This window comes from Vicia villosa, linkage group LG3 (assembly GCF_029867415.1).
Source record: "Vicia villosa cultivar HV-30 ecotype Madison, WI linkage group LG3, Vvil1.0, whole genome shotgun sequence".
Classification (NCBI taxonomy): domain Eukaryota; kingdom Viridiplantae; phylum Streptophyta; class Magnoliopsida; order Fabales; family Fabaceae; genus Vicia; species Vicia villosa.
In genome coordinates this window covers 72,980,643-73,008,444 of record NC_081182.1, presented here as the reverse complement: position 1 = coordinate 73,008,444, position 27,802 = coordinate 72,980,643, and the positions used below count along the sequence as shown (strand labels likewise).

Here is a 27,802-nt window from a genome sequence, read left to right as displayed (position 1 = left end):
TAAAGAACCAAGTATATTGAAAGAGATTGACATCCCATTCATGACAAAATTCAAAATGGTAAATGAATATTAACTCTTCTATTCAATTTGTATATCTCCATAAGGGGATGATGAATTTACTTGATATTTGTTTATCCCTTTTTGGCATAAATATTAGTTAGCTAATGATATCTTTCTATCCATTTTATCTGCTCTTGGTTTTGTATCAATGCTCTACACTCATCAAATCTTGTATGTAAATATCCCATTTGTGCCTATTATTGATATACAAAAAATATGATATTATTACTATGATACTACTCTTATTACCATAGTACTCATGTAAAATAAATCACATATCAATAATAATACCATAGCACACATATAAATACTTGTGACATATGATAGTTGAACACTATTATACATTTACTTGATATCTTTCCTTTGAAGATGCTCCTATTTGTCCATCAAAATTATAATAGTTGGGTTGTGAATGTTGAAATGAGAAAATGAGTAGGTATTTGATGATCATGGAACTGGAGAAAAAATATTGAAGTTTAAATCTTGAAATATTTTGAGAGGAAAACTTGAAAGTTGAAGAATGAGTTTGGCCTACAAGAAATATGACACGTCCTCTTCATAAAATACTGTATACAATTATTTAAAGGAAACAAAATATGCATAACATGCTGGAATAGCTCAGTTGGTTAGAGCGTGTGGCTGTTAACCACAAGGTCGGAGGTTCAACCCCTCCTTCTAGCGTCTATTATAAATTTTATATTTATTTTAGAGGAATTTCATAAATATTTGGATTTTTCTAACGTGGTGAATTCCTTTTTTTAGCATAAACAACAAAAATAAATCATCCCGTTTTTAAAATTTACAAGTGATATTATCTTGTTGGATGGAGGGACTTGGGATATTCTTTTTTAAGGTAACATCAACTTTTAATTATGTATTGTTAATAAAGTACTTTTTAAAATTTTAGGATTGTAGGTGGGAGTTAATCATAGAAGATTATGAATTTGGAGGTCGATAATGGACTCTTTGAAAAATATGATTTCTAGGTGGAACAATCATCGTTTATCGATTGGAGGAAGAGTATAAATAACATTATTAGGTATTAAGTAGTTTATAATTTTTATATATATTTTTATAAGGACACTTTCTCCCTTTTGGGACCCAAGAGCTTTTATATTCTTTTAAATGGACGAGACTTTTCTCTAAAATTGCACTCCTTCGTCATTGTTTTGTCCTGTAGTTTAAACCTTTACAATTTTCCTCTCTAGATCAAATCCTCGATCACGTGTCCACTGATGAGCAAATATTTATGTTTCCCATTTGAAAGTCTGGATCTCACTGCTTGAATTAATGGTTTCCACGTCTTCTCACACCTTGAGTTCTCTCCAATTGGGATACCAAGATGAACAAACGAGATAACTCCGATCTCGCAATTTAGAGTTTTTACTCCCCCTTGGACCCAACAATTACATATGTTGATACCCACTGGGAATATCTTATGGAAATTCACTTTTAGACCCGACATCAACTCGAAAAGGAGTAAATTCGCTTTAATTGTCCTAATATTCCCCCACCATTTGTCTTCTATTATTAAGGTGTTGTCTCTGTATTGTAAATGACAAACTTTTTAACAATAACGAGTTGAACGAAAAAAATCACACGTTTCAAAACTAATCATATTAATGGCAGACCTACATTAAGGCTATAGTTTGCGCTTACATGATATAAACAAATAATTTTGATTTTTTTAATTCAACCAAAGAATTATTTTTAAATATAATACATAACACGTATTTTAATACACTAAATTTTAGTGGTTGAAATTTGTTTGAATTTCACGAGAGGCCCATTTATTTCAACTTTTTAAAAATTATTTTTATTGTGTTATATATTTTTGTTTAAAACAAATTTATAATTTATAAAAAATAAATTCAAATGAAAAATTGGCTTAAATAATTTTTCATAAAGTTTTATTTTAGGCATTTAAACATTTTACTATAATTTTTTTCGAGAACAAAATTTTAAAAAAAAATCACTTAAATTTGAAGCTATTTTGAATAGCTTTTCATAAAAATCATTCTTTAGATATACATTATTAAAAAAGTATGTGCTTATGTTTTAATCTTTAATGATGTATATTTATGTTATTGAATGTCAAAATTAGTCTTTTAATTTATATAAATATTAATTCAAAATCTTTTTATTCCGTTAGGGAACCAAAATTGATCATCAATGGTTTCAATGAACGACGACAGATCCAAACTTCAGATTTGGTCGTCGGGATATTCTTTCTTGTTATACTTGTTCAGCTTACGAGGCTTCTTTAATGACTTCAGTATCTTATTGTCCAAAATATGGAGGCAAAGAGGATGTTTCTGCGGGTTTTTCTCAGGTGGTATCACTACCTGATCTTACAGAGGAGCATGGCTACATCGGTCTCCCATTGGGCTCTGAGTGAGAGTTTGACGCTTCTTGCTCTTCAAGTGATCCTACGTTTTTAGAGCTTCATTTTTATTGATGTGGACGACTCAGGAACAACTACTTAGCTTCTCTTTGAAAGGGCTTTGTTCATGGTGTTTCCCCTTGGAGGCGTGTTGCATAGGCTTTCTTCAAGGCATTGCAATCTTTCTTCTATTGTTTGTGTATTGTGTTGACGAACGATGTTATATATGTTATTTAGCAAATCATTAGAACCTTTGTATTATGAGATTAACTTGAAGTAGTTGGAAACCAAGCAATGTTGTGGGTCATGAGATTGGTGGGGGGTACTAGTGAAGGATAGAAAAACACTTAGAAAGGGGGGGGTTGAATAAGTGTAGTCTAAAAACTTGAACGATAAAAACAATTTGCACAGTTATTTTTATCCTGGTTCGTTGTTAACTAAACTACTCCAGTCCACCCCCTTGGAGTGATTTACATCACCTTAGGATTTAATCCACTAATCTCAACAGATTACAATGGTTTTCCACTTAGTCCGCGACTAAGTCTTCTAGAGTATCCTGATCACAACCTGATCACTCCAGGAACAATTGCTTAGACACAAGCTAAGACTTTCTAGAGTATCCTGACCACCACGTGATCACTCTAGTTACAACTGCTTAGACACAAGCTAAGACTTCCTAGAGTATCCTGATCACACTTGATCACTCTAGTTACTTACAAATTAATGTAATCAAATTCTAAGAGTATTACAATGCTTCTGAAAAGCTATAATCACAACAGTGATATTTCTCTTAAAGTTTAAGCCTAATCTCACTAATATATTACAACAGCAATGTAGTGAGCTTTGATGAAGATGAAGTTTGTGAGCTTTGATTTGAACAGCGTTTCAGCAAGTTAGTATTCACAGAATTCGTCAGAATCGGTTAACCTTGCTTCTCATCAGAACTTCATATTTATAGGCACTTGAGAAGATGACCGTTGGGAGCAGTTAATGCTTTGCGTATTCCGTACAGCATTGCATTTAATGTTTCACTCTTTTGTCAACTACCTTGAGCCTTGTTTATGTTGTGTCTACTAACGTTGCCTTTAATAGCTTCTAACGTTCCTTTTGTCAGTCAGTGTAGCCTGCCATCTTGTACTTGCTTCTGATCTGACGTTTGTGTATACAACGTTTGAATATCATCAGAGTCAAACAGCTTGGTGCAGAGCATCTTCTTGTCTTCTGACCTTGAAGTGCTTCTAAGCGTGATACCATGGGCACTTCAGTGCTTCTGCTTCTGATCTCAAGTTCTTCTGATGCTTCCATAGACCCATGTTCTGATTCTGCTTTGACCATCTTCTGATATCTTGCCAGACCATGTTCTGATGTTGCATGCTGAACCTTCAGAGTCAAAGCTTCTGAGCGCTGATTTGTGCATACTCTTTATATATTTCCTGAAAGGGAAATTGCAGTGTATTAGAGTACCACATTATCTAATACAAAATTCATATCCTTGTTATCATCAAAACTAAGAATATTGATCAGAACAAATCTTGTTCTAACAATCTCCCCCTTTTTGATGATGACAAAAACATATATAAATGATATGAATTTGCGATCAGAAAGAGCAGACGGCTAAAGAAAATTACACAGCTAAAGCATAAGCATGTGAATATGTCTCCCCCTGAGATTTATAATCTCCCCCTGAGATAGATAATCTCCCCCTGAAATAAATACTAGAAGAATTTTAATAATAAAAGACTTCCCTGAGTATTTCAGTAGAGACGTTCACATATGCTTGATCTTCAGAACATTCATGACTTCTGATTCTTGCTTCCATAGGACAGCTTCAGAACTTGAATTTCTTTGATCTTCAGAACATTCACAGCTTCTGATTCTTGCTTCCATCGGACAGCTTCAGAACTTGAATTTCTTTGATCTTCAGAACATTCACAACTTTTGATTCTTGCTTCCATCGGACAGCTTCAGAACTTGAATTTCTTTGATCTTCAGAACATTCACAGCTTCTGATTCTTGCTTCCATCAGGACAGCTTCAGAGCTTGAATTTCTTCTTACATCACTTCATGCTAGATTGTATCAGAACATTGTTGAATGTACCAGAGCATCATCAGAGCATCTCTACATCCTGAAATGTTACAGAACAACGCTAAACGACAAAAGTCAGCATGAATGAGTCAGAACACATAATATGTATCAGAGCCATATAATATGTATCAGAACGAATGGACATAATGTTTCAGAGCATATTCTATCATCAGAATATCTGAACATTCTTCCTTCTTGCTTCTTGCTTCTGATTCTGAAGCTTCATAGCACTCAGCTTGCTTCAAGAATCCAAGAGCTTGATTCTTTAGAATTGCTTCTCCTAATCTCGTTGCTTCTTATGTTGAGCTTTTAAAGAGAATCTTCAATTTCCTGCAAGTCAACACTTAAAAAACCATAGAACTTTGCAAGTTCTGTTAGAAATGTGGGGCCCTTTTTACTTGGTAACTGATAATATTAATCAGATCATTTATCACATTTTCTCCCCCTTTTTGTCATAACATCAAAAACATAAAAGATTCAGATGAAAAACAAAAGGAAACAGATGGAAGAAAAAGATAACTTTCATTTAGGCTCAAGAAGACAGAAGTACAGAAGTACAAGAGGATAAGCAAAAGAAGATGCACAGAACAGATGCAGCAAAGCAAAAAACGAAAACAAAACAACTAAGACTCAATCTAAGATGACCATAGCTTCGACAAGATCTTGGCCAGCATATCTTGAACCCCATTGTTGTGCTCATTCTGCCTTTCCATGAAATCTCTAAACTCAGCATTGATTGAGCTTTGCTCATCCTGGTTCTTCTGAATAACTTCCAGAGTCCTTGCAAGACAGGAAGGTTCATCAGAAGAAGCTTCACAACTTCTATCCACAGGGATGGCAATGTGATCCGTAGCTTCCATTGATAGATCATTTGCAGGGTTTTCCTCAACAGGAACTGTTTCAGCAACATGATCTTCTACATCTGCTTCTTGCATAGAAGCATCTTCATATTCTGCAGCCGGAATCTCAGAATCTCCATTCTCAAGTGCCTGAAGAATGGCAGCTAGATTCCTAGGGGCAGAAGGACCTTCAACTTCTGGTGGGTCAACAACTTCTGGAATGACCAAGCTTGGGTCTTTCTTAGAAGGGTTTTCCCTCATAAAGTCAAAGAGAGTCTTGAAGTCTCCGAGCAGAACAGGATACTGAGGTCTCCAGACCACAATTTCCCTGCAAGGGTTAGCTTCCATTGCAGCAGCAAGTCTTACTTCTTCCAATTCATCCACAAACTGCTTTTCTTCCAAGGTATATCTCCCTCCGAGACGAGCAAACCAGAAGTCTTCATAACTTCTCAGAATTCCACAAGGCCGTGGAGCAGCTTCTACGCAAGCTTCCTGAAGTTCTATAAAGTAAGCATTTGTTTCTCTGCGAAAGATTCTCCAGAACTTCCGCATAGCAACGTTATTCAAGCCAGAACCTTCAGCAATTCTGAGGGTATCAAAGATACTTCTGAGATTCCTTTTTACCTTTTCAAAAATTACACCAATAGGGTAGACTAGGCAGGATTTTATAATGGTTCGAGAAGAAATAGGGTTAGGGACAGAATAGGGTTGAGGCTCTCTATCCAACCTATAAGAAGATTCTGCTTCATTATCAGACTCTAACACAACCAGTTCAGCTTCAGGACGAGGCTTTGGAGTGTAGTTGCAGTCACGGAGCAGTTGCTCATGTGATGCAGAGTTTGGAAGATCAGAACCACTTTGGTTGTTTTGAGAGGTGGAAGGAATGGATTCAAAGTTTGCACATGGAGGAGGTTGAGAGATGGAGATATTTGTGTGAGGCGGAAAAAGAGTTTGAAGGGGTGGTATATCCAAAACAGGATTGATGGTGGGTGGAGAAGAAGGAATGGTTACAGGAGAAGATGGAGGTGTAAGAACATGGATGTTTATAGGTGATTCTGATGGGGCTTTTTCTGGTTCAGGGATAGGGGCAACCGCTATTGATGCAACTTCTTAACGTAAAGAAGGAGTAGAATCAGGTTCAGAGATATGTATACCTTTGGATACCTTCTAAACAGCTTCGACCACAGCCTCAAGCTTCTTCTGCTTCTTACCCTTCGGCTCTTCAACAACCTTTGTTTTGCCGCGAGAGATTTCTCTCCTTCTGACGGTCTCCATAGCTTCCTGCTGATTCACAGCCTCTTGAACAGCCTCTTCTTCATCGGAGTCATGAATTATTAGCTTCCTTTTTCTGATTTTCTCCTTCTCAACAACTTTAACAATCTCAGCATTGTTATTTGACTTCTTCTTCTTCTCAGCCTCCTTCTTATTCTTTTCAAAATCAACAGAGACAGCCTTGACAACGTTTGCAATGACTTCTTCTGGAACCACTTCTTTCTCAATGGTAGTAGCAACTTTCTGAACTACCTTCACCTGATTAACAGAAGGATGATCAAATTTTCTTTTGGTACTTCCTTCCTTCTTGCGGTTTACTTTAGCAGGAGCACCTTTCTCTTGACCTTTAACACCTTCATCTTCTTTTAGTGACTTCAGATACCTAGTTCTGACTCCTGGTACCTCACTATTGAAGAAGGTTTCAAATTCAGCTAGAACGGGTTCTCTTCTGATTCTTGTTCCATCAAGAGGTTGGGGAGTTTTGATGATAGTATCAATCACCTTCATCTTCTTTAAAGTGAGAGCATTCAGGCAACTCCCAGAGGTGACAGCAAGGTCTTTGATAATACCTTCAGTTTCCAGGTTCTCAACAATCTTGGAATGAACCAGAAGATTTGTGATGATTCTACCAAAAGGAATAGTGGTACAGCTTTTTTCTCTGAAGGCATTTCTGGAATCCCTCACAGCCTTCCACATATGGTTGAAGATAATGTAGATAGCATCAACCTTCTTCTTAGTGGCAATGCAATACAGAATGTATTTTTGCTCATTGTTGACTAAGTCTGCAGCATGCGTACTCTTCCTGTGATAGAAACACCCAAGAAGAATCTTGGTCCAGATTTTGTAGAGATGTCTCATGTCCTTGACATGCTTTGTTTTACTTGCGTTGGTGTAGAGAGTAGACAACACAACTTGCCAGTCAGCCCTTTGATCAATTTCTAAAGCCCCCTCGGCTTTTCTCAGATCAAACATCATTCTTAGAATGTCCTCAGTAACTACCACAAGCTTTCCATGGACGAAAGACAAGATGGATTTAGGGGCGACAACTGCATGCACCCAGAATTCCTTGACAAGATCTGGATAGACTGGTCCACAGAACTCAGCGAACAGTGAAGTCCATCTTTGAAAGATGATATCTTCTTTAAGATGATATTGGTGTTCTTCAATGTTATCAAAATCAACCATGAGTTCACATAGAACTTCCAATTCATCCTTAGCAATGGAGCACACAACAACCGGAGTGAGTTGCTGATTTTCTTCTTCTTGAAGATGGCGAGGAGCAGATGAACCAACATTTTGAGATGAAGAAGCAGCCATTGAAGCAGAACGAACAAATAAGAAGAACAAATTATGGGTTTTTGTTTAGGGTTTAAAAAAAATGCAAGAAGAAAGAGAGAATGGGAGCGAAAAGGATAAACAATATGATTTGAAAAGAATTTATAGAGACGGATTTTTAAAAAAAATGCAATAAAATTTTTGAGATTGAACAGTTACAGAATCAAAGGAAATCAATTGCATTAAATGATGAATGACGTTAGGTGGGAGAACGTGGTAAAAGAAATGATTTAACACAGTTACCTAGATCGGCGTCTTTTCAACTGCACGCTTTGTACTGACCGTACGGACACGCGTTCATTTTCAGATACTCATAGATGACAACTGTGTTGTTTTGAAAAGACTGTACATCTTCTGATTCTGATCACTACTTCTGATAGTCATTCTTTAGAAATGATCTTGTTCTGATAGGATCATCTTTCTTCCCAAGAATCGCATCTTCTGAATGAGCTGATGCAAGTCTGGGTGATCTTCTGACTGTTGGCTCTTCAGAAATCCTGAGATTCTCTAAAGATGCAGCAACTTGATCTTCTGATCCATTGCTTCTGAGACTATCAGCTTCTGCAGCTTTGCTTCTTGGTTCTACTGCTTCTGATATATCAATATCAAAATCTGCAAAATTCTCAAACTCCTTTGGTTTTTCAAGACCAAGCTTATCATCAAACCTGATATTGATTGATTCTTCTACAATCAATGTTTCAGTATTGTATACTCTGTAGCCTTTAGAGCGTTCAGAATATCCAAGAAGGAAACACTTTTGCGCTTTAGAATCAAACTTACCAAGATGATCTTTAGTATTCAGAATAAAACATACACATCCAAAAGGATGGAAATATGAAATGTTGGGCTTTGTGTTCTTCCACAATTCATAAGGAGTCTTATTTAGAATAGGTCTGATAGAGATTCTATTCTGAATGTAACATGCAGTGTTTATTGCTTCTGCCCAGAAATGCTTAGCCATATTGGTTTCATGGTTCTGGCCATTTCTTGTAGAGTCCTATTCTTTCGCTCTACAACTCCATTTTGCTGTGGAGTTCTAGGACAAGAGAAATCATGGGCAATACCATTTTCTTTGAAGAACTCCTCAAAGAATCTGTTCTCAAATTCACCACCATGATCACTTCTGACCTTAATGATCTTGCACTCCTTCTCAGATTGGATCTGAGTGCAGAATTCAAAGAACACTGAATGAGACTCATCCTTGTGTTTTAAGAACTTTACCCATGTCCAGCGGCTATAATCATCTATGATGACTAATCCATATTTCTTCCCTCTGACATATGCTGTTTTGACTGGGCCAAACAGATCAATGTGCAAGAGTTCTAACGGCCTTGAGGTAGACACAACATTCTTAGACTTGAATGCAGGTTTGGAGAACTTGCCCTTCTGACATGCTTCACAAAGAGCATTTGATTTGTATTTCAGATTTGGGAGTCCTCTGACCAGATTTAGTTTGTTAATCTGAGAAATCTTTCTCAAACTAGCATGTCATAATCTTATGTGCCAGACCCATTGCTCTTCAGAAACAGACATAAGGCATGTCACCTTCTGCTTCTCAAGATCTGAAAGATCAATCTTATAAAGTTGTTCTTTCTCTTGCCTGTAAATAGGATTGAGCCATCCTCCTGACTTACAGCCTTGCAAGACTTTTTATTGAAGATTATATCATAACCATTATCACTTAATTGACTTATGGACAATAAGTTATGCGTTAATCCTTCTACAAGAAGTACATTAGTTATGGAAGGAGAGTTACCAAGACTTATGGTTCCAGAGCCAATGATTTTGCCCTTCTGATCTCCTCCAAACTTGACTTCTCCACCTGGTTTAAGCACCAGGTCTTGGAATGTAGACCTTCTTCCTGTCATATGTCGCGAGCATCCAGAGTCCAGGTACCATGACATGTTGTGCTTTGTCCTCTTTGCAGCCAAGGATATCTGCAATAGGAATAATCTTTTCCTTAAGTACCCACATTTTCTTGGGTCCTTTCTTGTTAGTTATCCTCAAGTTCTGATTGAACTTGGGTTTAGCATAATATTTAACAGGAGGAACATCATGATATTCTTTAGGTTTGTCAGCATGATATTTCTTAGGGTGTGTCACATGCTTCTTGGTGTGAACAGTGTTAAAACTCTGTGCATGTGAAGTAACCTAATATCATGTGCATGGCCATATTTGAACTGATCATACAATGGCTTGTATGTGATCTTCAGATCATCAATAGGTTCAAATTTATGTGAGGTATCACCCTCATAGCCAAAACCAAACCTTCTGTTTCCAGAAACACCATATATCATAGAAGCAAGATGACTTCTGCCAATACTTCTAGATAAGAACTTTCTGAAGCTCGAGTCATATTCTTTCAGAATATGATTGAGACTCGGAATGGATTTTTCTGTTTCAGAAGGAGATCCACTATCTTTGGATAGATTTAAAACTTTTTCCTTCAGTTTAGAGTTTTCCACTTCCAGCTTCTTAGTTTCAAATTCAAACTGCTTCTTCAGCTTTTTGTATCTGATACTAAGATGAGCCTTGAGTTCCAGAAGTTCTGTTAAACTGGAAACTAACTCTTCTCTAGATAGTTCAGAAAATACCTCTTCAGAATCTGATTCTGATGTAGATTCTGATCCATCATCTTCTGTAGCCATCAGCGCGAAGTTGGCTTGCTCTCCTTCAGAGTCTGATTCTGATTCTGATTCAGAATCATCCCATGTTGCCATAAGACCTTTCTTCTTATGAAACTTCTTCTTGGGATTCTCCTTCTGAAGTTTTGGACATTCATTCTTGAAGTGTCCAGGCTCATTGCACTCATAGCAGACAGCCTTCTTCTTGTCAGATCTTCTGTCACTAGAAGATTCTCCTCGTTCAAATCTCTTTGAACTTCTGAAGCCTCTGAACTTCCTTTGCTTGCTCTTCCAGAGTTGGTTTACCCTTTTGGAGATCATGGACAGTTCATCTTCTTCTTCAGATTCTGATTCTTCAGGATCTTCTTCTTTGGCCTGAAAAGCGTTAGTGCATTTTTTAAAATTAGATTTTAATGCAATAGACTTACCTTTCTTTTGAGGCTCGTTTGCATCCAGCTCTATTTTATGGCTTCTCAAGGCACTGATAAGCTCTTCCAAAGAAACTTCATTCAGATTCTTTGCAATCTTGAATGCTGTTACCATTGGACCCCATCTTCTGGGTAAGCTTCTGATAATCTTCTTTACATGATCAGCCTTGGTGTAGCCTTTATCCAGAACTCTTAATCCAGCAGTTAACGTTTGAAATCTCGAGAACATCTTCTCAATGTTTTCATCATCCTCCATCTTGAAGGCTTCATATCTTTGGATTAGAGCAAGAGCTTTAGTCTCCTTGACTTGAGCATTTCCCTCATGGGTCATTTTCAATGACTCATATATATCATAGGCCGTTTCCCTGTTAGATATCTTCTCATACTCAGCATGAGAGATAGCATTCAGCAAAACAGTCCTACATTTATGATGATTCTTGAAAAGCTTCTTCTGATCATCATCCATTTCTTGCCTTGTAAGCCTTACACCACTGGCTTTCACTGGATGTTTGTAACCATCCATCAGAAGATCCGATAGTTCACCATCTAGACCAAGAAAGTAACTTTCCAGTTTATCTTTCCAGTATTCAAAGTTTTCACCATCAAATACTGGTGGTCTAGTATAACCATTGTTACCATTGTATTGCTCAGCAGATCCAGATGTAGATGCAGGTGGGTCTGTTGGAATTTCACCAGCCATCTTTTACTGAAGCGTTTTTCTCTTCCTGAATCTTTTCTAAACACGGTTAAGTGCTTGCACCTTAGAACCGGCGCTCTGATGCCAATTGAAGGATAGAAAAACACTTAGAAAGGGGGGGTTTGAATAAGTGTAGTCTAAAAACTTGAACGATAAAAACAATTTGCACAATTATTTTTATCCTGGTTCATTGTTAACTAAACTACTCCAGTCCACCCCCTTGGAGTGATTTACCTCACCTTAGGATTTAATCCACTAATCTCAACAGATTACAATGGTTTTCCACTTAGTCCGCGACTAAGTCTTCTAGAGTATCCTGATCACAACCTGATCACTCCAGGAATAATTGCTTAGACACAAGCTAAGACTTTCTAGAGTATCCTGACCACCACGTGATCACTCTAGTTACAACTGCTTAGACACAAGCTAAGACTTCCTAGAGTATCCTGATCACACTTGATCACTCTAGTTACTTACAAATTAATGTAATCAAATTCTAAGAGTATTACAATGCTTCTGAAAAGCTATAATCACAACAGTGATATTTCTTTTAAAGTTTAAGCTTAATCTCACTAATATATTACAACAGCAATGTAGTGAGCTTTGATGAAGATGAAGTTTGTGAGCTTTGATTTGAACAGCGTTTCAGCAAGTTAGTATTCACAGAATTCGTCAGAATCGGTTAACTTTGCTTCTCATCAGAACTTCATATTTATAGGCACTTGAGAAGATGACCGTTGGGAGCATTTAATGCTTTGCGTATTCCGTACAGCATTGCATTTAATGTTTCACTCTTTTATCAACTACCTCGAGCCTTGTTTACGCTGTGTCTACTGAAGTTGCCTTTAATAGCTTCTAACGTTCCTTTTGTCATTCAGCGTAGCCTGCCATCTTGTACTTGCTTCTGATCTGACGTTTGTGTATACAACGTTTGAATATCATCAGAGTCAAACAGCTTGGTGCAGAGCATCTTCTTGTCTTCTGACCTTGAAGTGCTTCTGAGCGTGATACCATGAGCACTTCAGTGCTTCTGCTTCTGATCTCAAGTTCTTCTGATGCTTCCATAGACCCATGTTCTGATTCTGCTTTGACCATCTTCTGATGTCTTGCCAGACCATATTCTGATGTTGCATGCTGAACCTTCTGAGTCAAAGCTTCTGAGCGCTGATTTGTGCATACTCTTTATATATTTCCTGAAAGGGAAATTGCAGTGTATTAGAGTACCACATTATCTCATACAAAATTCATATCCTTGTTATCATCAAAACTAAGAATATTGATCAGAACAAATCTTGTTCTAACAACTAGTGATTTGAGCGGAGGTGGTGGAGTAGAACCTGTGATCTCAAGATGTTGGAGTAGATTTGGATTCAACATATTGTCTATAATACCTTGAGAAGGATGAGGAGGTAATTGAGTATTTTGACACTTAAGCGCAACAGTAGTAGCAATAGCTTTTTGTAAGGCAAAAAAATGAGTAACTTTAGATCTAACCAACGTTGGAAGGTTTGGAAGTCATGAATCTGGAAAATCTGAAAATTAAGGTTAATCTGCTACTCGAATAGGTCAATACCGGTGGATCCAATGTTTGATTTTGAGAACTCTAATATAATAAATTTTATTTTTATCTTTCCTAATAAATATTAAATAAAATGGCTTCCAAAAGTTTTCTAGAAATTTGGTGGCACTTATACCTCATACTGATTTTTACATCAAATTTCTGGTAAAGAAAATTTAATCATTCCTGTGCAGGTGTAATGATGTGAGGTATTAAAATTTTTTAACATGGGTAAATCCAAGTTAATTATAAAACACCTAAAAATGGAGTTTTATCTAGAATGAGTCTTAACTATATGTGCTATATACTTCTGGGGAAAATGAGATATTGATCTTATGTAAGCTGTTTTTTTGTCAAAGATACTTCTACAAGTTAGAAGATATCTTAATCAGAAACATCTTTAGTCAAAAACCTGGTGGTATTCTTGACTATGAGAACATTAAGTCACAGGTTCTCAAATAAAAGTGTATGATTTGACTTATGTCACTTGTATCATATCAATTTATTTGAACATAACCTTAAGCAGTGGGAATTATCTTTGAGAATAGTTAAAAATTATCTCTATTCCTACCCTATATGTTTATGAATGGAATTGTTGAGACAAGCTTTAATTGAAAATGAACCTGGTTAAGCACGACCATCTATTTTCCTACTTCTTTTATCGTTTTGTATTTCTTTCTTTGATAATTGTCTTGGAAATGATTGTCCTTTTATTCTCTCTTGTTTCAAAATCTGTTTTAACTACTTTAAGTTTTTCAAGATTGAGATGTTTCATAACAAATCAATTCCCTTGTCAGTTACGTTTTCTCCCCTCCTACGAGGGTCCTTGTTGTTTCATTTGTTTTTATCCCTTCATCAATTCTTCAGTGTTATCTTATCCTCTCGTTTTCTTTTCTATCATGGCGTCATAAACATCTTCTCATGAAAAGAAAATTAAATTACATAATTCTATTAGTTATCTGAGTTCTTCTAAACAGTGCTCCTTACCCAATTCTGGTCCTTCGAAAAGTTTGCTCATAATCGGATCTACCACTGGCACTTTAAAAACTGGAAAAGTCTTTGTATCCAAGATTATGTCTTTGAAGACAAGTTCCTTCAGATTTCATGTTGATTCAGATGATGAAGGTTGGCCTACCATTGTGGGAGCTAGTGGAAGGGTGTATTAATACAAATAGAAATTATTCTGATAGCAAGATCTGAATGAAATTTCATTTTGTCTTTTACTCTTTTTTATTTACTCTCTTAGGTTTTGATTCTGTCTGAGTTCTTCTTGTGTTTCATTTGAGGTTCAAATTATGTAATTCATCTTTCAATCAAATGAAGTTTGTGTCTTTATTTTTCTCTCTCTATTCTTTTTAATTGTGCTTAATCAAATTTAAAATCAATTAATATTGTCTTACACTTTTTGATTTTGAAAAAAATAGGAGAAATATAATGATGATTTTGATCTATATCTAATTCTTAACAAATCTCGTTGCTTACATTTTCATTAAAAAATGAGATTTATGAATTCAAGATTCAGGAATACACTAGTTCCGATTAATGAATTATATCCTGATAAAGATGAGAAAACTTTTGATGGTCAGTTAGAAATATTTGATAAGAAAAATATCTGATGACACATGCTCTGATGTTCAGAAATATCTAGTTCACAAGTCTCAATGACTCTGATACTATTTATCCATAAACACTCTGATACCACTTTTTCAAATGCTCTGATACTAGTTAATCAGCAGTGCTCTAATACTACAAATCACATGGTCTGAAACTATCATGCTCTAATCTGGTTCGTCAAGTTCTGAGTTACATAAGAAATATGTACTATGACTTATGAAAATTCATGAGCTCTGATATTTAAAGATCTAAGTGTTGTGATATATGATGCTTTGATTAAGTGAATACTTATAATAACATCAGATGAAAATGGGAACAAAGCTCAGAAAACCATACATTTCTGAAAAAGTATTAAATTTTAAATTCAGGGGGAGATTGTTTAACTCATGTGGAGTCTTTCAAACAATGCTCAGATATCCCTTCCTACTAAAATCAGTAAGTCTTTGATTCGGGGGGGAGCTTGTACATCTTAGGGGGAGTTTCCTCTATCTAAACTCTGATTTGTTTATTTTTGTGATATTACCTTGTAAAATTGTTCATCAAAATACATGGTTTTGTCATCATCAAAAAGGGGGGAATTGTTAGAACAAGTTTTGATTCTACATTCAATTTTTAATTTTTTATGATAACAATACATATATTTGTTATGTAACAATTTTGTACTCTCATAGTTTCCTAAGTGTGCAGATTCACTAATTTGATTGATTAGGATTGTTGTCCAAAAAATCATCAAAATCAGCGTCATCACACATTAGAAGCTAAGCTAGTCTTCAAGATCAGAATTCAGCTCAGATACGCATTTGCTTGTAGCTCAGAAAAACAAAATACGTCGTTCAGATAAGCTGCTGGTTTTGACTCTAAAGACTTCCTTCTGGCTCTGAAGAATATTTTCTCTTGAAACGCCTATGTTACATGATCTCTTTCATGCTTTCTCTACTTCAAATAAGAAGTACATCTCAAAAGAAGAATGATCAGAACCTTGCAATAAAAGCAATATGGTGCAACAGTACATCACCTTTTCCACTATTGCAACACATATTGTACGATTTTGTCTTTGGTGTGCTCTTTGTCCCCCACGATTTTTTTGAATTCGTTACATCAAGGAAAACTACGTATTGTCCTCTCTCAACACTCACCTTCTCCACGGGACTATATATATGAGACACTCTCATTTGAAGAAGTTGCCAAACCACAACGCTATTCAAGCTATATTTCAAACTCAGCAAATAAAACTTCAAAGAGAAAAGGAGAAAGAAATATCTTAGAGAAACTGTACTAAACACTTCATTGTGAGAAATCTTATTTCTAAGAATCTCTAGAACACAAGAGTTGTTGCTCATTAAATTGTGTTAACATTTGTGTTTAAGAGTTTATGTTTCAATATGCTTGTTAAGAAGCAATATCTTGTAAACATTATCATTTGTAAATTTGTTGAGATTTATATTCCTTAAGTGACTAGGTTGTTAGTCTGTATACTTGAGAGGACTAAGGTGTCTTTCTAGACTCTTAGAGGCTATTTGTAATCTTTCAAAATTAGTGGATTAAGTACTTTTCTAAGGAGAAATCACCTTGGCGGGTGGACAGGATTAGCCTTTTCTAAGAGGATCTTGTATAACCGAACATGTTATTTTTCTTTTCCCTCTTAACTATCTCATTGACTATTGTGAATAGTTTTTCTAAGAAGAAAAGTTTTTTAGAAAATCCAATTCAAACCTCCCTTTCTTGTGTTTTTCTCTACCTTCACCTTACAACCCAACACCCCAAATCAACACTACCAAAACAACAAAACCCATAACTTAACCCTTACTCCCAACAGCAAACATCATACACCACCCATTCTAACCCATACTCATGCAGCGAACACATCCCTCAACAAAACAACAACTTCCAAACACCTAAACCCCAAATCACTTGAATCCATCACAACCAATCACTTGAATCCATCACAACCACACTACATGCCCTTCTTTGAAACGTTAACCTATAATACTAACCAATCATACTAGAATTTAACAAGAAACAAATTAAAATATGCAAATGCGACGATTAATGACTCGTTATTCGATGAAATTGTCACAAACTGTAAGTATCCTAGTAGAATTGTAGTGGCCACCCAATAATGCTAAGAACCAATGAGCACTTTGAAGGATTGGACGATAGAGAGCATCTACTCAATATGGAATCGACGATCACTTTGAACAACCCATTCAACATTGACGTTAGCTAATTTTTTTGTTATATAATTTTGCTATCATTTAATAAATAAATATTTATTTAATCTATCTTATAACATATTTACTTTCTTTAAATTTAATTATTAAAAAATTTCAAAATTATTTTTACATTTTTTCTGAAAGAAGAGTTAATATAATATTATAATTTTATAAAATTAATATAAATAAAAACTAAATTCAAAATAAAAAAGTTTATAAAAGACCATCTAAAGCAATTAGCGGGTACTTTCAATACAATTTTCATTTTTCAAAGATCCCTCATGTAATTGGTAGAAATTTGATAGGAAAATACATTTGAAAATATGGTATTAAGAATTATGAATATAAAAATTGTATTTTTGGAATAAATTCGAAAAGAATAGTATGTCGTAATGTCGGTAAAAGATTTCCCATTTTTCATTCCAAGTATCCAAAACTAGTATCATTTTTCAATTAAAGCATATTCACTTTCCAACTAAAGTTAATGCATATCATATTTTTAATGTATTTTATATCATTTTATTAATTATACAATTTAAATAAATTAAATTTTTACATATACGGTAAGTAAATCAGTTACAAATCAAACTCAATTTAATTACCTTTTTCGGTCTATCAATTCAATTTAAATAGGTTACTAGGGTGAAGAGAAAAAGATACAGAGTCGCTTCTACCCTGTGGCTGGCTTGCTTCATTAACTTCTCTCACACAACGGCTCATTCATTCGGCTGAAACGGGAAACCGTTTCATCTGTAACAAGCTGTCGTTTTGATACCATCCAACCACATAAAGCCACGTGTCACATAATAAATGCGTTCCAAACACGCTAAAGAGAAAGAAAAGAAAAACTACAAGGCGGTTTCTCTGTTATCTTCGTTCCACCCCTCTCCCCATGGAAACCCTCCCAACCTAGAAAATCAACAATAATCATAATCTCCTTTTTTTTTTTCCTTCATTTTTCTTAAAGTGCTTTTGATTTTTTGAAAAGTGCTTATGATTTTTGGGTTATTAGGTTTGAATCTGATTTTGATTATTTGAGATCTGGATTATTATGTCTACAGAAACGGTTTCTTATTGGTGTTACCGATGCAGTCGTTTTGTGAGATTAGGGAGACAAGAAACGGTGGTTTGCCCTGATTGTGACAGCGGGTTTCTCGAGGAAGTTGATCAACCGTCGCGCTCTCTCCATGTAGACTCCCGCCGCCGACGTTTTCCGGCCGCCGCCATGTACATGATCGGTCAACGTCCTGGTTCTGGTTCCGGTTCCGATCATTTTCATAGTTTCCGTCCATCTTCTCTACATAGAACTCGCCGCAACGGTGGCGAACGATCTCCTTTCAATCCGGTTATTGTCCTTCGCGGTGGTGGATCGATGGAGGTAACAGAAGGAGGTAACAATAACAATAACAACGGCGGTGTTGGTGGTGTTGGTGTTGGTGTTGGTATTGGAGGAGGTGGTGGAGGTGGAGAGAGCCGTGGTTTTGAGCTTTTCTATGATGACGGTGCTGGTTCGGGATTAAGGCCTTTGCCTCCGAGTATGTCAGAGTTTCTTCTTGGATCTGGATTTGATAGATTGCTGGAGCAGCTTTCTCAGATTGAAATCAATGGGATTTCGAGATATGAACATCCTCCGGCGACAAAATCGGCTATTGATTCTTTACCGACGATTGAAATTGATGATACTCATTTGGAAATGGAATCGCACTGTGCGGTTTGCAAAGAAGCTTTTGAGTTAACTAATGTTGTTAGAGAAATGCCTTGTAAGCATATTTATCATCCTGACTGTATTTTGCCTTGGCTTGCACTTCATAATTCTTGCCCGGTTTGTCGTCATGAGTTACCTTCGGATTCGGATGCTGGAACAAATGTAAATGTTCAACCACAATCACAATCGCAACCACTGCCACAAACACAATCACAAACACTAACACAGTCGCAATCACTTGGTTTGAATGAGGAAGAGAGTAATGTTGGGTTAACTATATGGAGATTACCGGGTGGTGGTTTTGCTGTGGGGAGATTTTCGGGTGGAAGAAGAGGTGCTGAGAGGGAACTTCCTGTTGTTTATACTGAAATGGATGGTGGGTTTAACAATGGTGGTGAACCTAGGAGGATTTCTTGGTCTTCTATTGGGAGTAGAGGGAGGGAGAGAGGTGGTGGTTTGAGAAGGTTTTTTGGGAGTTTCTTGGGTTGTTTTGGCGGCGGTGGAGTTGAGAATCGGCGCACTGTTTCGAGTCTTTCGAGTAGAGAGACGAGATCTTTGAGGACTAATTCATCTCATTCTTCGAGTATGGATCCGTCTCCACGGTCGCGTAGGACTTGGTCTATGGATGTAAACAGTGGAATGAGATCATGGTAGATTCCAGATTGATCATATATTGGGGAAGCTAAAAATTGTAACTTAGTTTTTAGCTTCCTTCATATTAATTGGTCAAAGTCGAAGTACATAATATGAACACGATTGAATTCAAAGTGTACAATGCAACCATCATGACATTTTCTGCTGCAGATAATTTTGTAATGTCGGGTGGTGAATTTCAGTTCTATGTTTCCTCATTCTGAGTTGGCAATTGACAATTGACAATGGACATGTGAAGCAAAGCAGCATCGATGGAAGAAAAGTCAGAAATCAATGAAGGAGAACTTAGTAGAATGATGATAACCACCTGTGCGGTATTTGTCTATCTTTTGTGGGGGGAAAGGGGTGGGGAGAATGATTATCAGTACCTTGTTTTTACTTTGATAATGAACTGATTCAGCTGAATCACATAAGCATTGTTTATTATTGTGTTCATTATTATCATTGATAAATTTCATCTAGCTTCAGTTTTATTGTACCTCAAATTATGGTTCATTGGTTATTTGTTTTTGATTCCTTCAAGAGCATAAGTTCAAGAAGCATATAAGTACATTGCTTGTTTTTTCTGTTAGTTCAAGTCAAACAAATTTTGTTGATCAATTTCATTTGTCTCTTTTATTATCTGCTTTAGTTCGCGCTTTATTTATTCGAATTGTGTTGAAGAACTAATGAACATTGAATCGATTGATAGAATGGAGGGGATGAGATGGTATAAAACTATGTTTCATTGTTTGGATTAGTTAAAAAAAAAAAGAAAGATGAAATGGAGTAGAATATGAAGGAATTCCATATCATTGTATCACTTTTCTTTATTTTTTGTACCCTCTGATTCGAGTACAATGAGAAAATTGTTTTATTCTATTATGAAATACTCAAACAATGGAATGACATTTTATTCTGATCTGTTCCGCTCTGTTACATTCTAGTTCGTTCGGTCAATTCTGCAATATCCAATCATAGCCTTGGAGAGCATCATACAACAATAACAATATTGAACAAATTTGCATTTTGATTTCGCTTCATAGAAGACTTTTAGGGATCAACTTGCTTCAAGAATAGGTAGTATTTTATATCTATGATTAGTCGACTCTACATATTTTGAGCATTTTAGAATCTTCAAGTTAATATAATAATAACTGTCATAGTTTTGTATTACTAGAATTCATCAAAGATTATACTATTTTATTTCTCTGAGTTTCTGGTAAGATTACAACTTGCAAACATGATATGATTGTAAGCAAACTAAAAATATAAAAATGTGCCATGGATTAAGTGCCATTCGTATGACATGTTATATTACTAGTTTAAGCTTGATAAAAAAAGAGTTTATCTGAATTCCTGAGTTGTATACGTTTGGATAAGCACTATTATTTGGAGAGATAGTTCAGTTGTGGTGGCCTAACTGTTTGGCACTTTGGCGTATGGAACCAAAAGTGTAGACAGCTAGGAAGAAGTTGAGTTCGATGTTAGTAAGAAGAAGAAAATAATTGCACGTGTAGTGCTGAATGAATGGATCCTTATTAGTTCATTTTCCACTCAAGAATTTAGTTTTTCAAAACTATCTATTTGCTCATAAATAACAGATTCTCCATCCTCTTTTTTTTTTTTTTATAAAAGAATGATATTTTAACTACTAAAAATTAAATACTATTATTTTTATTTTTATAATGCAAAATTAATTACTGATTTCAATTGTCTCATTTAATTAGTATTACAATATAACGATTTTCTCTTTAAAAAGATTAGCCATGCATTAGTTAGAAAAAATAATTAAATATCAACAGTATGTGTGAATTATAATTTAAAATTGCCTCCTTTCTTTTGAGGAAAATATCTTGCCACGTTTGATATAAGAATACCATCATTCAAAAATTGATATTTTGACAAAACTAAAGTTTAGGTAGTGATGTTCCCAATTTAATTTAAATTTGGTATATCTACAAATTTGAGTAAAGACAACATGGTACAATGTATCTGATCTGTCACCGTCTTAAGCCGGTTGTTACCACCAGTCAAATAGTTGTCTCAATGTCGAAAAAAGGGGTGGCTCACAATGCAAATGCCTATCAAAGATGTTTTGGCACCAAAATTTATTCACATTTTTAGCATTTGTTTTTAGTATAGGGAATAAATTTATCACATTGATTCGATTCGATATTGATAGATATTTGTAAGAAGTAGGTTATCTTTCTTAATCACTAATATTCTTATCTTATTTTTTAATTTTTTGAATAAATAATATAGGTTTTAGTTTATTGAATAAACAATGTATTTGAGTTATATATTATCTAAATTTAAAATAATTTTTTATATATATTAAATCAGAAAGAGTATTATTAACCTGAGATGGTTGGTCCAGCGGAAAGGGGCGGTCCCAAGAGTTTGTTCCCCTTGAGGTCTCGAGTTTGATAGTGTCCGAGTAACTGATTGGTAGACACGTTAACTTATCAAATTTTTTTTTAAATTTATTTAATGTTGGTTTTGTTATTTTATACAGTGTAGAATATTGGTGCACATAAAAGCAGTGTCAAAATAGCAACGGTTTATTTATTTAGATTTTGCTTTATGTAGCTTTTGTTTGTTATTTTAATTTTTTTTATTTTGGTTTGAATTTTAAAATTTTCAAAAATCAAAATTAATTTTTCTTTTGATTATGAAACTTTCAAACAACAAAATGAATTTTAAACTTAAACATAAAAATTAATATATATGATAAACATATCTGATCCAAAAAAAATTATATTATCAAATTTGAAAATAATTAAAATATTATAAATATAAAAAAAATTAAATTGTAATATAAAAGTTTATATTTGTGATTGTCGGTTGAAACCTGTACAAATGTTGATTGTTGGTCGTCAGAGAGGTGGTAGATTTGTAGTTGTTTGGAGTAGATGGATAGAATCGTAGTTGATAATAGTGGCTAGAAGCCAAAAAGGTGATCGAGAGTGGTCAACATGGTGGTTGACGGTGGTCAACATAGTGGCTGACAGTGGGCAACATGATCGTTGGTGGCGATCAAAGAGGTGGTTGGTGGTGATTAGAGTAAAGGGTAACAATGATTAGAGTGGCAGTTAGATTAAAGATCAAAGGTGGATAAATAGTGATTAGAAGCGTTTAAAGACGATGGTCAAAAGTAGTTGGCGATGGTCAAAGATGTCGTAATGATGGCCATAGTAGTGATTGAATTAATGATTGGAGTGGAGGTCGGTGGTTCCCGTCAACGGTGGTCATAGTTATTGTTGGAATAGTGATCGACTGTTTTAACTTTAAAATAAAAATAGTAATTTAATTTATTTTTAATTAAGTAAATATCAAATTTATTTTTTTGTTGAACTGACTTTTATTTAAAAAATGAATTTTAAAACCAAAAACCAAAAACTTATAAACTCTTGAACGAGTTCTTAGAGTCTAATTTTTTTTCTTAAATTTTAAATTTAATAAAAAATATTCATTTTTTTTCTTGTAACATGACGGTCCTCTGTAAGATAACCAGATTTTTAATACATAATTTAAAAATTTGAAAATGGCAAAAAAAAAATATCTTATTTTTACATTACTCACGATTCTATCATAGATAAATGCATATAATATTGTAAGAGTGACAAACAGACATGTCCGCTTTGTTTAAATCCGTCTCGTAAAAATCCGCAAGAAAACGGGGTGGAGCTGTCATAGTTGAGGTGTGAGTCTAAAATTTTGGTTGCCCCTCGTAAAAAAAGGAGGGCAGGGTGGAATAAGCGTGTGGACACTACACTTTTTAAGTCAAAAAATACAAAATTTATGTTAGTGCATGTGCCCGCCTAAAAAACAGGGTGGAACGGAACGGTCAAACTAGAGGGTGAGGACTTAAAACTTTGATCTGTCCTGCTCAAAAATGCTAACAAGATGGACATTGTTAGCTGAAGATTTCGTTTGAGAAGAATGTCCTTCGAAGATTTGGAATTCAAAGGAAGATGGTTACTGATGATCATCTTTGAAGATAAAAATGGCTACTGATGGCCATGCTTCGAGAATGATGTTTAAGTTGGAACAAAGATAGTTAGCACTGAAGTTAAATTCGAAAAGAATAGTCTTTGGGACTTAGACGTTTTTGCGAAATATGCGAAGTACTGAAGCTTAGCGTGGTTTCGTGGCATTCTCGACTCTGATTATGTTGTCACGCGTCGAAGGGTGATTCAGGCGGGATGATTTGAATTTCAAAATGGTTTATGTAACCGCACGAAGACAGATGGCGTCCCTGGATTTTCTGCGGGCAACGTGGCATTAGATTAGTGTAGGGCCGTTAGGGTCGAAACTAGTATAAATAAGGGTCTTAGTATTAGGATTCCGTGTGTTCATTTTGTACAAATTACTCACATATTGCTCAAGTATCAAGTGTTAAGAGAAAGAGTTCGCTGAGAAATGTACGTATGACACCAACACCATTTTAAATACATGTGTATTTTCCTTTATTCAAGTATCTTTCGATATTACTGCGTTTCATTTACTTTCTGTCATTTACATTCCCGCACTCTTTATTTTCATGTCATTTATCTTCGAAGCATTTAACTTTTCTGCACTTTAAGATTCTTGCACCTTTACAGTTTTGTCTTATATTTTGTCTTTAACTCACTTTTTACTGGTGTTATATTTACGTGTATAACAAGGTGATTGCTAATCTTTATTTCTTTGTTCAAGTGTTTCTTATTTCGAGACACATCAATCATAGACATAATTCGAACTATCATGAATAACAACCTTTTTGACTATGTCCTAGGATCAATCTAGTCGATCCTGCGAGTAACCAAATCATATTTATTATAGTTTGGAAGACTAGCGGTTATTTACCGGAAATCACCGTAAACAGACATATCCAAGACCGGACCCGTTTTGACAGCCTAAATTTAAAAAGTTTTGAATAAAAAATCCATTATAATATACTACTCCAATAGAGGCACGTATTCTCATGCTAACACTTTTACTCCGTTTGTATCATCATTTCAGAATTTTATGTAATACTTTATTTTAGTTTGACTTAAATGCAATTTCCATCCTTTTTTTATCTTTTATTTTGATTTTAGTCCCTTCATTTTAAAATCTGTGTTTTTAGTCCCTTTTTAAAAATTATTTCATGATTTTAGTCCCCCTTCTAATTTGAGATCAAAATTTAATGACATGGCACTAAAATGATGATGTGTCAGGGTCATATTTACCAAATTTATATCATGTCATTTTTATTAATAATAACAATTATGTTATTTAATTAAAAATAATTTATTATTATTAAAAATACAAAAATCAATTAATAATATTTAAATTTATTCATATCAATCCCTAAATTGAAACTAAAAAACCCAGAAAAATATGATCAGATTAAACCTGTTCATTCTCGTCTCTAAATTAAAACTAAAAAACCCAAAAAAATATGATCAACAAAATTATAAATTTATTCATTCCAATTTCTAAATTAAAACCTATGAAACAACGAAATCTATTCAAAGCTTAATAGTAAAGTTTTTGATCTGGAAGAAAAGATACCAAAAGAAAAGATACCATAAGTAAAAACCCAAACCTAAAGTGGCTAGTTCATCTCCGATGAAGAATGAAAGGAGTAAATCCATCTATCAATCAATCTTTACTTCTTCATGTAAATGGAAATGAAGAACCAGTAACGCATAAACATTGACAACCACCACGCTATTTCAATAACCCATGTTTTTCAATTACTTTCTTTTTGAAAAAATAAATTATAGTTTTGTTGTTGGCTGTGGGAAAAGTAGATCTGGAAAACTCAAGACCAATTCATAATGGTTACTCAATAAAACAAATTGATTTAATTAAATAGTCTATACATAAATCAAATCCAACTTAATTAAATGTTGAATCTAAAATATTAATTAATGGATGAGAATAATTAAATCAAATTAATAATCCCACTCTACCAAAAATCAAAACAAATCAAATTATTGAAGAAATAACCCGAAAGAAAATAAAAGGGAATGGCTGAGAATAGGGAATGCTTAACAAATATTTGGATTTAGTTTCAACTTTTAAGTATGTTGGAATCACCCAGAAGACAAGAAAAGGGAATGGCCGAGAACATAACTCAAACTATGAGTGGTTGTGATTGTTGAAGAAAGGGCTTTTGAAAGAAGTGGTGGAGAAGGATTCAAAATTTGGAGAGCATTTTAAGACACATTCATCAAAAAAAAAAAGTTTTAGGTTTAAAAAATTAATTTTGGAGTTTTGATATAATAATAGTTGACGATGAAGATGGTAGTTTTTAGGGATCTAATTTTTTTTAATAGTTTATTTTGGTGATTTAATGTTCTACAATTATCCTTTTTAATTATAATTTTTTAATTCAATTAAAATTTATTATTATTATTATTATTATTATTTTTATTATTTTTGGATTTTTAATAATAATAAAGTATTTTTAGTAAATAACATTATTATTATTATTAAAGAAAATGACATGGATTTAAATTTTTAAAATGTGGCATGTCATTAAATTTTGGTCTCAAAATGAAAGCGGGACTAAAATTCTGAAATAATCTTTAAAAAATGACTAATAATACCGATTTTAAAATGAAGGGACTAAAATTGAAACAAATATATAAATAGAGGGAACAAAATTGCATTTAAACCTTTTAATTTTTTTAAAAATTAAATGTAATACTTTTACTATATTGGAGGTGATAAATTCGAACCTTCGCAAAGACAAAAAAACCTTATTTTAAATAAAATAGTCAATCAAGAACTTCAACTATTTATATTATTCTAATAGTAACTTCAACTAAAAATATTCCCCTAAATTTCTTAAATAAGAGATGTGTGAATCTAAAACACAATTTTTTTTTCTTTTTATATTTATACTGTAGTAACCTTTGAAACAAATATTTTTAATTTTAAAGTAGTTCTTACAAGAAATTTAAAAGTAACGGTGATTTTAAAATATAATTAAGTATGCAACACTTTTTATCGTGTCTATATACTTTAATTTTATATTTTTTATATAATATCAAATAATAAGCTAAAGACAGAGAACAAGATTTTTTATTTTCCATATATGGGAAAATAGAATTTTTCTAAGGGTTTGTTTGGTAAAAATAGCGGTTGACTATTAAGCTAACTGATAGCTTATAGCTTATGACTGATGGCTGATGACTGATGACTTATAGCTTATAGCGGATGGTTGAGACTGATAGTTTATAAGCTAATTGAAGTGTTTGATAAAATTAGCGGTTCAATTAACTTATAAATGTAAAATGACATAAAAGATATTTAATATATATTTATTTTATTTTAAATTAAAATAAATTATAAGGGTTAAAAATGGATTTTAATTAAAATAATAAGGATAAAAAAGAAGAAAAAATGATAAGCTATAAGACATAAGCTAAAACGCTATTTGAAATAGCGTCTGAAAAATAAGCTATAAGTTAGTAAAATAAGCTATAAGCTCGTGATGAAAAGACTGTTACCAAACGGGTCTAAATTATCATATGAGCTTATAAGACATAAGACATAAGCTATAAGTCGAAAACATGGCTTACCAAACAGAGCCTAAATGAATTATAGTTTACTTTTTCTTTTATTATGATGTCCATAGAGATTATATAGTAAAAACAACCATAATAACTCTCTTAAAAAAAGAACACTCATATATTTCAATTGATATTAATGACAAAATCAAATACATTTTTTTATAATCTCATTAAAAAAATCAAAATAATTAATTAAAAAACAATTAAGACAATATAAAAATTAGCATTTTCAACCCTTTACTTATAAAATATCTAAAATTCGAAAAAATAGACATAGAATTGATAAAGATATTAAAAGTTTGATTTGAAAATAATTGCAAATAAAATTTTAATTTTATTTAATACTAGAAATAAATACATATTTTTTGCAACTTTATTTTTTTTGACAAAATATCTTTAACAACTTAAAATTAAATATCTATATTCAAGATAAGTACCAAAAAGACATAAGAATCATGACAAGACAAAAAACCACTTTATAATTATTTAAGTTTGCAAAAATAATTAAATATGTAACTCTCAATTTATAAACATATATTTTCTTTTAAATAAAATATATCTTTTATATATAATTAATTCATAATAATTTCTTTTATATATTCAATTATAATTCACAATAAATTATCATAATATAAACTTAATAATTATATTTTGTCAAAAATATATATTTAAAATTCAATAAAAAATAAATAAACTAAATTACAACCGTACGTCGTGCATTGCGCGAGGGAGTCTTATTGAGGGATATTGATGAAAAAACAATATTTATTAGCCGAGTCCACAGCTCCTACTTATATTTACA

The 27,802-nt window shown here is 33.7% G+C and overlaps 1 protein-coding gene and 1 non-coding gene across 2 annotated transcripts; both read left to right on the top strand.

Moving 5' to 3' along the window:
- The first annotated feature begins 667 nt into the window (after positions 1 to 667).
- Positions 668 to 741, top strand: TRNAN-GUU (transfer RNA asparagine (anticodon GUU)). Its single transcript has one exon. It is a non-coding gene; the product is annotated as a tRNA-Asn (tRNA).
- A 17,032-nt stretch (positions 742 to 17,773) lies between these two features.
- Positions 17,774 to 19,966, top strand: LOC131661869 (probable E3 ubiquitin-protein ligase RHC2A). The gene has a single exon (XM_058931513.1). The coding sequence runs from the start codon at positions 18,161 to 18,163 to the stop codon at positions 19,466 to 19,468; it is 1,308 nt and encodes a 435-aa protein (XP_058787496.1). The 5' UTR covers positions 17,774 to 18,160; the 3' UTR covers positions 19,469 to 19,966.
- The last annotated feature ends 7,836 nt before the right edge of the window (positions 19,967 to 27,802 follow it).